The following is a 13,139-nucleotide window of genomic DNA, read 5'->3' as shown; positions in this document are numbered from 1 at the left end:
CTAGTTTCTCTGGGTTATGGCCTTCAGAGGGGTCCCAGACAATAGTCAGGAAGCTAGAGTTCTAATCTCAGTCCTACCACTACCTTGCTGCGTGACCTGAGAACATCTGTTCTCTTTGGTGATCTAGTTCAGCTTGGGATCTCCAAGGCCTCTGCCAGTTCCAGTGTTACATGATTCTTCTTTTCATGAGTATTCACTGTGAACCAAGAAATTAAAGGGAGTAATTTCTTAAGAGTTCTCAAACTCTACACCTGAGACTAGCATGCTATCCTCTCCTGCTTCCTGCATAGACATTAAAGCTCTTTCTGAAATAATAAATAATGATGAGTGTAATACAAAGGAAGCACTGTCATCCCTCTGGTTATGCCTTAGGTTCTTAAAATCCGTGTGACTTCTAAAAGATGAAGTATGCATAAAGTGAGCCAATAACCCTTGAACAGAAACACCCTAAGTAACCACACACAACAGAGGCAAAAACAAAATACCCAGAAAGAAAGTCCTGTCCTAATCAGGAATTAGCAAAGGACAAGGAAGTTAATTTAGTTATCCATATACCTGTGGTGATATAGCTTTAAGAGAAAAGAGGCATATTACGACCTAAGACCGAATTCTATCATTAAACTTGTGTTTAGGCCATACCAGATTTTGAAAAGTTAGAATTTTTGTGCCTTTAGGCAGGACATGTATTCTCCCACGTGCCATAGTCTGCACCATCCTCTACTACCCATGAGCCTCTATAGCCAGTGCTCGGTTACATCTAGAAGTTCTAAAACCATGACTTTGCAACTTGTGAATACACAAATATCTTATTATGATAGTCATAAGCTATAGCATAGCAGCCAGAACCTTGCTATATCCCTAGCAACAGGCTCTCGGGAAATAAAGTTTCATTCTGCTCCACCCCTTCCTTGGACACAAATTTCCTCTTTTTCAAACTGTGACATCAAATCTCAAAGTTCACTTTTAGTATTCTGTCTTGAGTGACTTTGAAATGGGTTGATCAAATTACAACGAACATCCAGAGTTGTAATAGCCAGGGTTGCAGGAGTACATTGAGCTGCCCCTGGGGAGACTGGTCCAGTAAGTCGAAGAATCTCACACAATGAACCACTTCCCCTAATGGACCTCACTTGGCTCATTCGTAAAGTCAGAAGGTCACATCAGGCATTCTCAGCAGAGATGTTGTGGCATCTAAGCAAGATTTTCTATAATGACTGATAAACATGAAGAATTATCCTCCATTCCTCATACCTTTCGGTATTTTATTGGACATTAGGAATGCTAAAAAATGGGAATATTTTCCAAAGTCATTTTAGGCTTATACTATTTATCTTAGACAACCGTTATAATGACATAATATACTGTATTATAATGATATATATAATGTCACTGTATATTAAACAATTATAAAATTACTTATTATACTTGGCTCTGTTTTATATATAAAAACAAAGCATTTTCACACTTTTAATATTCTATTCAATTTTGCAATAATATAACTATCTATACTATGTAAGTTGAGAAGAAATTATTCTATTTTCTTCAGAGTTTTACCAAGAGTTGTTGTTAACCATTTCACAATGACCTCACCAGCAGCACGCCTGGGGTGTTTGAGACTTCAAACCTTTATCAGCCTACCTTTGAAGCTGTTGCAGCCTCAATGATTCTATACATTGTCACAAGCAACTTGTCACTTCATTTTCTTTTAGTGGCATCAGCTGAGCTGTTGTTAAAACTATTACCTTCTATGGTATACCTTTTTAAAATTTTTACTATATAATAGGCATAATGTTCATTTTGACAAGGAATATGTGCAGATAATGTTACATATGATGCATAAATTTTATTTTACTATGTCAAAAGAAGAGTTCTAAAACACAGTTACAACAAGAGAACATTTTAGTTGATAAAGTTGAAAGCAAATACATTAGACCTTCCATATTTAAAACCCTACATGGGAAAATAAGCCTTGATTATCTCCATAGCAGTGTAAACAGTCGTGGCTGACACAGAGTACTGGAAATGGCATTGAAGGCAAAATAAACATGGCAGCCTAAAACCAGTGGAAAATTATAAAAAACACACACAGCAAATGAAGTTGGATTCCTGAATCCTGCAGTCTATTTCAGCTACTGAGCATGTCTATTTTAATCTACACACACCAAAACTTTCTCCAGTATGGGACCTCAATAGTTTTTCCTTTTTCTGCAAACATTACCTAGATCAGTGGTTCTCAACCTTCTTAAGGCTGTGATGTATTTTCATTGTTACAAAGGGGTCATGACCCACAGGTTAAGAACCGCTGACCTAGATTATATAATCTAAGATATATTTATTTGTTTCATTAAGCGGTGTATTTCCTACCAAGATATTTTTTCAGGCAAATGTTATGTTTCATAACTTCCCACTAATCCACCAACTAGAATGAAAAACAAAGAAGTGGGGTCATGACCACAATTTCAAACTCTGAAACACTGGTTGTATTCATATGTCTGTTTTCACAAAGCTGTAAAATCACATCATATTTTGTATTTTATGTATTTATTTCTCATAAACATTTCTCAGTCACATTAGCTTCATGATTTAGGAATGGCATGAATGACTATATTCCTGTTGACCAATGTTAAGAATATTTTATGTACACAAATAAATTTTTAGCAAGCTATATTACTATATCTACCACCCAGAACCCTTGAGTCTCATCCCATTCTGGTGCATTTTTCCACCAAATCATTTGACTTTGTCAAAATGCTTTCCCACTTACCTTGTCCAGGCAGTGGTATGGGAGTCATCATCCAGCTTCTTGTAGGCCAGTGCTATGACCCGAAAGCCCTGTGTCGTGTAAATCTGAAGTTCACTAACAAAACTAGTTGGTACTGTTTAGAAAGTAACACAGGATTAGTATTGGCCAAAACTAGTACTGGCCAATATTTACATGGCCAGTACTGGTAAAGCAGTTTTTTTACAAACATCTAACTGTTGCCCAAGAAAACACACCTCTACAAAGATGTGCATACAAGCAGCAGTTCTAAACATAACTATATTGTCAGAGTTGACCTTTTGGGGTCCAGTGAAACTGAAATGAAAAGGAAGCATTTGGAAAAAAAAAAATAGGGAAAATATAGAATTCTTTTTTTCTCCAGTTCAACCAACAAACATTTATTGAGAATCTATATCATAGGTCAACACAGCTCTTAGCTATCTGGAATTAACTACTCAGCCTATAATTTTGATTTTTAGCAAAAAAGGGGAAAAGTGCCAGACCTGGGCTAGGAAGAGATTAAACTGCTAGCTCAGCTCTAAGGATTTCTATCTAAATGAGTAACAGCCAGTAGACTAATAATGCAGTTGAATGAGATCATTGCAATGATCCAGGCAATTGCAGCATGCCGTGAAAGGTACTTACTGGTACCAACATTAGACTGGGAGGAGATTAGGGGAAGGAAGGAAGAGCTTTTTGGCTGGGGAAACATTGCGCACTCAGGCATGGAGGCATGAGACAGAAAGCCCTAGGTGTTTAGTTTGGCTCAAAGGAAGCAGGTCAGGTCATGAAAGCCTCATAGATAATCCTGAAGAAATCTGAGATTATAGTGGAGCCTTCGGGGAAGCAACCAGAAGAATCAGAGCAAAAAAGTGGCAACATAGTTGCGATAGAAAGACCAATCTGGTCACAGCATAGAGGCTAAATCAGAGTGAAAGAGACTGGAGGCCGAGGCTGATTCACCAGCTGTTGAAATGGTCGAGAATGGTGAAAGCCAACATTGACCCATGACAGCGTCATGGATTAGCAACTCACAAGACACAGGCAGGAGGGAGAGGAAAGATCAGAGACAACACCCAAATTGGGGGGTGAGGGTGTTACCATTCACCAAAATGGGAAATTGGGAGAAATATAAGCTTGATTTTGGTATTGAATTTAGAAGGCCAATGAGTCACCCAACTGATGATGACCAGCAGGCAATTGGACTCATAGAGGAAGTGGTATGGGGACATATTTACCTGACTACAGATTGGTCAATTGTAATAAAATTCTGTTTACTGACCTGTCTCGGGTTGGCAAAAGCTGCCCACCCTCTCTGGGGCACCCTTCATGAACACCAGCCGACCCCCCCCCATCTCTTGGACAATGACGGTCATCCTTTGCAGGGCTGATGAGAATGGGAACTGGTGCAGGATTGCAATTCCTTCCACAGGCACCTGGTTGAGGGATGAAGGATGAAGAGGCACAGGTTGACACAGCTCTCAGCTATCAGGCATTAACTACTCGGCCTCTATTCTGATTTTTGGCAAAAAAAGGGGAAAAGTCTCACCAATTTTCACACCCAGATGTCAAAGAAGATACATCTGTGACCTTTCAAAACCATAGTCAGAGCAGAGTATCCCTGTGTGGGTCGTGGGGGGAGCAGCAGGCTCTGCTTACCTGGCTGGCTGTGCTGCAGGGCTTCACAACCAGGGCCTGGGCCGGCACTCCCTTGAGGTGGAAATCGTCCCCAGAAATAGCCATTTCCTGTTTCACAAATGGGATATTTTATTGTAGAGACATAGTTATTATCTAACTACTAATGCTAAGCTTAAACCCTCCCCCTGAGAAAAAGGCTCAGACCACCTCAGTGTAGCTCTGTGTCTCTTTCCTCAGCTACAGGGAGGTGAACCAGACCTCTTCTGCCCCAGAAAAAGGTAAAGCGTTGGAAATGCCGCAAAACTGGAAGGGCACAAATCCTTCTAAATGTAGAATATAAATGTCTTAACACAATCACTATGTCAACTAGTTGATGAAAATATTTCAAATTGTATATAAGAGCAGCACACTGTACCCCATGACTGTATTAATGTATACAGCTACGATTTAATTAAAAAAAAAAAAAAAAACTTGAAGGGCAGACACTTCTGAATTATTCATGCCATTTGTCCTGTTTTCTCCGTTGGCATGTGCTGTATAAAGGCTCATTCTCCATTTCTGAAGAGCTTAACTTGAAAGTGGGGAGTATGAATAGCCAGACTTAATCAGTGTGAAGCAAGCACCTTTCGGTCTTTTCCTGGAGTTCACTGCTGCTCCTGCTATTGCCAGCCTGCCTTGTTTGGATTGATGGTCCTCAGGGCAGGGCAGGGCAGGGACTGTACTGTACTTGGTTAACATTAGTAATTACTATAATGATTGCCCTAAATTATAGTCAAAGAAACCTTTTACCTAAAGATAACACAGTGCTTTGTAATCATCCCGTTGAGTGCTTGAAAAATGCAGAATCAGTAACGTAGAAAGGATGGAAGATTAGCAAAGTAAAATCAGACGACTATGAAATAATGCTCTATGAGGTCTGGAAGGAACCCTGAAACTTGTCTTTCTTACTGGCACTCACAGTGTATCACTGGGACCTAGAACTATATGCAGGATGAATGGATGGGCTTAGAACTAAGTATCTGGGTCTGTGTGCTCTCTATTCTCCACCTTCCTGCCCCATCTTCCCTTTCAACTGGAGCAATTCCAACTATTTAGCTTTCATAAAATGTCTTTTTTTTCCCCTTGGGTAGATGCACAGTACTGGGATTGATGGATCAAATGGTAGGTCTACTGTTAGCTCCTTGAGGTATCTCATACCACTTTCCATCAAGGTTACACTAGTTTGCAGCCCCAGCAACAGTGAATGTGAATTCCTTTTACTCCACAGCCATGCCAGTATCTGTTATTTTGGGACTTTTTAGTAGGAGCCATTCTTGCTGGAGTATTTAGTTTCTAAAAGGTACTTCTGAATAATGTTTCCTTTTAAAAAAGATTCCAGGTTTTTTGGTCTCATTTTGTTTTATGTGAACACTCCTGGTCTAATTCAATCCTCTCATTTTATGGTCATGGGAGCTAACTCCCCAATATGAGAGACAACTGACCTAGCAGGGTTGAGCAGTCAGCAAAAGCACAGCCCAAGTGAGAATTGGAAGAGCCAGATCCCTGCCCTGCACCATTCGCAATTAAACCTAGCTCAGAGTCTTGATAAAAATTCTTTAATGAGACCAGGTGTGTGGCTCATTTCTGTAGTCCTTGCATTCTAGAAGGCTGAGGCAGGTGGATTGCTTAAGCTCAAGAGTTCGAGACCAGCCTAAGAAAGAGTGAGACCCCATCTCTAAAAATAGCTGGGTGTTTGGGGCCTGCAGTCCCAACTACTCGGGGGGCTGAGGCTATGAGGCTATGAGGACAACACAGCATTCTACTGAGGGTGACAAAATGAGACTCTGTCTCAAAACAAATTCTTTAATGATTTTCCTCTCTGTTGTTTCCAGCCTTAGAAATAAAATCAATACCAAATTAATAGGAATAAAAACTTAAGGTCACCATGAGGTACTAGAGTTCTCCTTAGGTACTAGAGACAGCAGTGTTTACTACTGAGCCTGTAATATGTGCCAGGCACAGTACCAAGGGTTTTGTTAATACATCATCTCAGTTAGTCTTCACAATAATTTTTTTTTTGGGTGGGGCTGGGTTTGAACCCACCACCTCTGGCATATGGAGCCAGCGCCCTACTTCTTTGAGCCACAGGTGCCACCCAGTCTTCACAATAATTTATCAATTTCATTGTGCAGATGGGGCAACCAGGCTTGGATTAGTTTTCCCCTCACTGACAAACGTTCTCCACATTGGAAAACTCACGTTCTGTAACTGTGAAACAGCTATAAAGCCTATGTTGCTATGGCATTTAAGAAGCTTCTTAGATTCTCTGCACAGCAGAGACTCACCCAAGTAGTAGCTTCAAACATTTTGAGGTCCAGAGGGTCTCCCTGGATGGTCCCATCGAGAAGGATCAGAGAGTGGCAGCTGGCCATGGCTGCACATAGCGGGCCCCACGGCAAAGCCTTGCCTGATGCAAAGCTGTGGACTTCCTGGAAGCTAAAGAAGAGGGAAAGACTTCAATTTTTTTTATTTTGGCCGGGGCTGGGTTTGAACCTGCCACCTCCAGCATATGGGGCCGGCGCCCTACCCTTTTAAGCCACAGGTGCCACCCGGGAAAGACTTTTAGTTCTAACCCTTCATGCCAAAATGGATCATCTTAGAGGTGAACATTTTTTTTTTTTTAGACACAGAGCCTCATTTTGTTGCCCTTGGTTGAATGCTGTAGCATCACAGCTCACAGCAACCTCCAACTCCTGGCTTAGCTGATTCTCTTGTCTCAGCCTCTTGAATAGCTGGGACTACAGGCCTGGCTATTTTTTGTTTGCAGTTTGGCCAGGGCCAGGTTTGAACCCACCACCCTCAGTATATGGAGCCAGCGCCCTGCCCACTGAGCCACAGGCACTGCCTAAACATGCTTTGTTCCATTGTATACCCACTGTCTAGTCCCCCCAAACTGAGTTTTTTCTAGGCACCATCCTTGGGTAAGTTTGCTGAGTAAGAGAAAGGTCACTGACCTTCTTTCAAGCTCTTTTTTCCCCTCTTTTCACCCTTCCTTGACTGATTTAATTTCAGAAGTCTAAAAAGAACTAAAAGTATCACCTTTACTTGTAAGCCTCTCCACTTCCTTCCCAACTACTTTTTTTCCAATCCTGTGGGACAGAACAGAGTAGCTCATACTACAGTTATGTACAGTTATCTATAGCTATATATGTTCATCTCCCTCAATCAAACCTTCGGGACAGGGTTGTATCTTTCATATCTGTCTCCTGATATATGTGATATTTGGCCCACAGTAGACAGTCAATAAGCGCGTGAATGAATGAACAAATCTGCAAGGTGTAATGGTGAAGAAATAAACTCTAAAAACATATTTGAAAAGGTCCCTGTATTCCCCTCTTCTACCCTGGCCTCTAGTGTCCATATGGCAGCCATTACTCTCATCGTTCCCTATAGAAAGTGGCTTCATCTAAAATCTGTTAAAATACAACTCAATGTCATATGCAGGGTTCTTTCACTAATTCAGACTGGAAGCCATTGAATTCAGCCTCAGGCCCAGGCAACCCTGATAACCAGCTTCTTCTTAATTGTACACGGTAGTATTTGGTTCACAAAGCAGCCCATCCAGTTTGGAGGATCCTTGAATGGAGAAGGTTTTTCTCACATTGAGGCAAAATCTATTTCTTGGAACCAATCAGAATCGACTTGCCCCTCCTTCTCCACATGTCAACCTCTTGCAGACTTAGGGATCCGCTCTGCCATGGCCCCTTCATGCCCCCTCTCTGGGATACAGAGGCGCCTCTAGCTGTTCCTCCAACACACACTTTTATCAAACCTCTAACCTTTCTGGTTACTCTTTCTTAGAAAGGTTTTTGTCAGTTTGTCTTAAAATGTGGTCCCCGGGATCTGACTATCACTCCTGATAACACGGCTACTGCATTTCTTAGTTTGCTTAGGTTGCTCCAGCCTTTTGTTTTGAAAGAAAGCACATCACAGTGTTAACTCATAATTCCGTCACATATCCTCCTGGATTTTGCATTCAAGATTCCTTTTGTAACACTAAGAGTTGAAAAATCTTTGGGCTTATTATTGACCCTGTTGGTTACATCCACTATTCTGTGCCAGAAAAGCAACTCGTCTTAGTGGCTGACAACATGCCCCATGTATTTTCATAAATATCTAAAAGGAAGAGACCACCAGCAATATAGTTAACACAGCAATGCAAGCACAGATCAGAAAAGAAAAGCAAAAATCAGAAGAAAAATCTTATTTTTACAATGATACGTACATCGTCATCAGTCAGTAATTCTAAGTATATAATTCTGAGTTCCAGGGTATTGAGTCAGACTCTGAGTAGCTCAACAAATGCATACCTCTCTCTACCATTCTCTACCGTATTTGTATTTTTATTCAAATATTTCTAATTTATCAATCTCTGATAGACTTTGATGGTCCTTTGACGTATCTAGCACAACAATCAGGCCCTTTACGGAAAAGATTTCAAAATTATCAGATAACAACGAACAAAAATATATGTAATACTTTGTAAGTCTGGTGCTTACGTCTTACCTAGAATTAATTCTATTTTTTCTCTCATCTAATTAATTAAATACATCAAGGTAAAAAAAATTTTTAAATTGCTGCTTTTATGTATTATTGTTTCATAACATTTTCTATTCTTTTTAAAGTTTTCTTTCACTATTCAGTGCATTTTTTTTAATTCCAGGTTAATCTGAGGGTACAAACAACCAAATCACAATATTTGAATTTGTTGAATAGAGTCCTTCTTGTAGCTCTTTCCTGCACCTAAAAGGTGTGTAAATTGCCATTGTAATCGTTTGATTACATTGTGACAATTAAAATCATTGTGATCTTTTAGATGGAAGGAAGGAAGTGGGGGAGTGAGAGAGAAGCAAGGTAGGCCTAATTAATCAATAAGTTACCTAAACGTGTATTGTATCACTTGCTTTTAGTTAAATATAACAAGTCATTTTTAGAAATAGAAAGTTTCCATAGTTTTATGAATAACATGATGTTAATTCAATAAGTAGAACATTCAAAATACAGAACATATTTAGTTCATTTTAGGTGAACAAACATTTACTGAGCGCCTACTGTGTGCCTGGTACAGTGCTGTGGCATGAGGAGCACAAGCATAAGAACAAAGAAGATTGCTCTCAAGATGCTCACACATTGGAATAAACGCATACATATCTTCAAGAAGTTGAAAAAGAAAATTACTAGCAAACAACGAGATGGGGTGTGTATTCAAATCCATTCTCCAGGAAAAATTGAAAGAACTTTGGAACATTTAACGCCGTAAAAGGCTTCCTCTGTAAACTAAAGTGGTTCGAAGTACCAGGATTACTTTTTAAGCTAGGCATGAGACTTGCGTATAAGACATATTCAAATCAAATGTTATTAAAAATATTTCATGGATAAACTGTATGTCATCTGCACACTGCAGAAGGACCACAGTGAACCTTTCATGAATAAAACGCTTTGTGATTTAGGGTGTTAAGGAATAGACAAAAAGACTTGCATTTTCAAACAAAATGGTAAATGTCAAACGTGTCCCCTTTCACGTTCTGATCACACGGGAGGTGGGCAGCCAGGAGAAAAAGCAAGCAGAAACACAAATTCAGACATGACCACCAGAGGGCCTCAGGAGGGAGAGAGACAAATCATCACACCCTGCCGAACATTGCCAAAAGGAAGTCTTTTCTTGCTAGAGAAGAGCAGCTTACAGCAGCCAGAAAGTGGAGTTCCCAGAATCAAAATACTAAGAAAAATGAGTCCACTAGCTATGATTCCACAAATGTTCCTCTTCCTGAAATCCCGGGTACAAAAGTCAGTACAGGGTTCTCCTTCCTCCTAGCATATCAAGATGTTTCAGCTTGCATAAAAGAATCCTGCCTCCCTGAAGGGCAGTGTCCTAGTCTTGTCCAAATTACTTAAATGGGGTCAACCTCAGGTCTCCGATGAATATGCTAAAGAAAATGGCATTTCTTTCTTTCCCTTTTGTTTATTTATTTATTTAGAGACAGAGTCTCACTTTGTCAACCTCAGTCGAGTGCTCTGGTATCATAGCTCACAGCAACCTCAAACACTTGGACTCAAAGAGATTCCCTTGCCTCAGCCTCCCTGGTACCTGGGACTCCAGGTGCCCTCCACAACACCTGGCTATTTTTTAGAGATGGGGTCTCGCTCTTACTTAGGCTGGTCTTGAACTTCTGAGCTCAGGCAATCCACCTGCCTCAGCCTCCCAGAGTGCTAGGATTACAGGCGTGAGCCTCTGTGCCCAGCCAGCAAATTGCATTTCAGCAAGGATTTGAATGTGTCAAAACTTCCCCACTACCTCCTACCTTTGTGACTGGCCTGGGACAGGTGGGGGACCAGGGGAATACGCATGTTTTTTAAAGTCCTAGAAGAATTGAAGAGGAGAAATTAAATGAAGACATTTTGACAATCACTGTCCACCAAAGCCAATGCTAAAACGTCTCCATTAGTAGTTTCAAGAGCAAATGGGGAAATCTGGAAAATGAAACTGCAATGCCATTTGTCCAGGGCACTCACCCATTCCCGTCACAGGGCACAACTCCCCAGAGGTCCAGGCCATCCCTCGTTAAGGTCCCTGTCTAAACAGAGACAAATAACTTGGTTTACCTTCACAGCGAAGACTCTATCACAAAGACAAATAAGGTAGGTTTTAATAAGAAAATGTACTTCACAAACATATTATCCCGACCAGTACTTCAAGGGGGGACGTGAAAAGGAGGTTTGGGTGGAAGTTTGGATGAGCTCACACCAGTTACCTGACAAACGGACAATTTCTTTGAACTTTAACACCCTCCAGGGTAGGGTGAAGAGAACGGGGCCTTCCTCACAACCTCAGAAAACTGTTTTGAGGGTGTAATGGTAGGCCGAATGGAAGGAAAAGGCCGGGGTAAGCCTATAAAAGTTATAAAATGATGGGTGGAGGGAGGGGGATTGGAGGGATCACTTCTGTGGTTTATCGTACAAGGATACAAGTGAATCTTCCTAAGAGTAGAATATGAACGTTTCAACACCATAACTAAGAAAATGACACGAAGGCTGTGTTAACCAGTTTGATGGAAATGTTTCCAATTGTATGTGAAAACCCCACACTGTACCCCGGAAGTGCATTAATGTACATAGTTACCATTCAATTAAAAAAAAAAAAAAAAAAGAAAAAGAAAAGAGTTATAAACTGAGAGCGTCCCAGTTTTTATAGCAGAAGTTAGACTATGTCATCAGAAATAAGTATTGGAGTTGAATATTTCCCTCCAGGGCATTCCTTGTGAAAAGACTAAAGCCATTGTTTGCTATTTGATGCCTATCTGGTAAAAGCATTTGCTGGCATTTCTCTCAGCACTATGGCAGGGCGGTTCAAACACCAGCTGTGTGACCTGGGAAAACGGCTTCATCTTCTAACCATCGGGGGCCTTATCTGTAACATGGTCAGAATCTCACAGAGTTGTTGTGAGAATTAAATGGGATCATGTTAGGTGTATGATTTAATATCTAGCATATACTAAAAGCTAATAGTAATGGTAATTATTCACGGTTATTTCTCATTTTTTATTCAAATTCAATTCATAGTTATCTTTCTCATTCCTGTTTCTTTTTCCAAGGCCAAGGATACGATCTCCTAAACAGACTGTCTTTTCTTACGATGCTAGTTTGATCACAAAATAATATCAAAACAGTGGCAAGAGCCGTATTAACTTTCTGCTCTTGGTAGATCTTTCTGATACTCCAACAATTATAAAACACAGCTCAGATCTCATTAACTCTCTGCCATCAAAACCTTCAATGCATTGTTTAATGGCTACAGTTTCAGCTGGGGAAGATAAGAATGATGGTGACGGTCACAGAACAGCGAGCATGTATTTAATGTCAGTTAACACTGCACTTAAAAATGGTTAAAATGGTAAATTTTATGTTCTGTGTATTCTACCATGACAAGAAATTAAGGCAACAACAACAAAACCTTCAATGGCTTTCTGCTGCTTAAAGAATAAGTAAAAATGTTCTAATCAGACATTCAAGGTCCACAGATATACTCTCCCGTTACTAATGTCCTGCTCTAATGAAAACCACACGGTGTTGCTTTCCTGCCCCCCATGCCTTTGCCAATGCTCACCTGCCCATGAGGACCCCTCTAACTTAGCCTCTTAAAACTCCCACCTTCAAGAGAGGGTGTAGGATATGAAGCTGGTCAGGAATAACTGGCCATGAATAAGTGTAATTTTAAGCAATAAACTGTAGATGGGAAAATGTAGTAAAGGTTGGAGCCAAGGCTCCCAGTAAGACACGGTTTACTAAACTCTTCCTTTCTGATTCACTCATTAATTCAATACATACTTATTAAGCATGGACTATATGCCAAGAAATACAGCATTAGGGGCACAGCAGTGACCGTAGTTAAAGATTCAAATTTTGTTCTTTGTATGAGGGTTTTGACTGCAGCCGGACAAATGTTTTTTTCATTAATTGTTTTTCATAGAATATTGAAGTTGGAGGGGCTTTAAAATTCTTCTATTTGGTCCCCCATCCACTCCTCTAAACCCTAGAATCTGAGAGCCCAAGAGACATGTGCATCCCAGATCACACAGCCAACCAGAGATAATCATGAAACCACGTGTCCACATTCTACATTCCCTGCCTCGCAAGAGGGTAAAAACACTATCCAAGATGACAGTGATGATAAAGGTGGCACTGAGAGTAAGGATGAGGCACA

At 40.5% G+C, this 13,139-nt stretch overlaps 1 protein-coding gene across 1 annotated transcript in view; it reads right to left on the bottom strand.

The window, feature by feature from the left end:
- ATP13A4 (ATPase 13A4) overlaps positions 1-13,139 on the bottom strand; it is a 148,279-nt gene that overhangs the window by 33,903 nt on the left and 101,237 nt on the right. The window contains exons 13-17 of the mRNA XM_012806907.1: positions 10,952-11,013; positions 6,724-6,874; positions 4,421-4,507; positions 4,044-4,197; positions 2,765-2,876 (exon numbers count right to left, since the gene is read on the bottom strand). Coding sequence (XP_012662361.1) covers positions 2,765-2,876; positions 4,044-4,197; positions 4,421-4,507; positions 6,724-6,874; positions 10,952-11,013 — 566 coding nt within the window. The remainder of the gene's footprint in view (positions 1-2,764; positions 2,877-4,043; positions 4,198-4,420; positions 4,508-6,723; positions 6,875-10,951; positions 11,014-13,139) is intronic.

Source organism: Otolemur garnettii, unplaced genomic scaffold, assembly GCF_000181295.1.
Source record: "Otolemur garnettii isolate 467f Iridium unplaced genomic scaffold, OtoGar3 scaffold00060, whole genome shotgun sequence".
NCBI classification, from domain to species: domain Eukaryota; kingdom Metazoa; phylum Chordata; class Mammalia; order Primates; family Galagidae; genus Otolemur; species Otolemur garnettii.
This window is presented reverse-complemented; position numbering and strand designations above follow the sequence as displayed.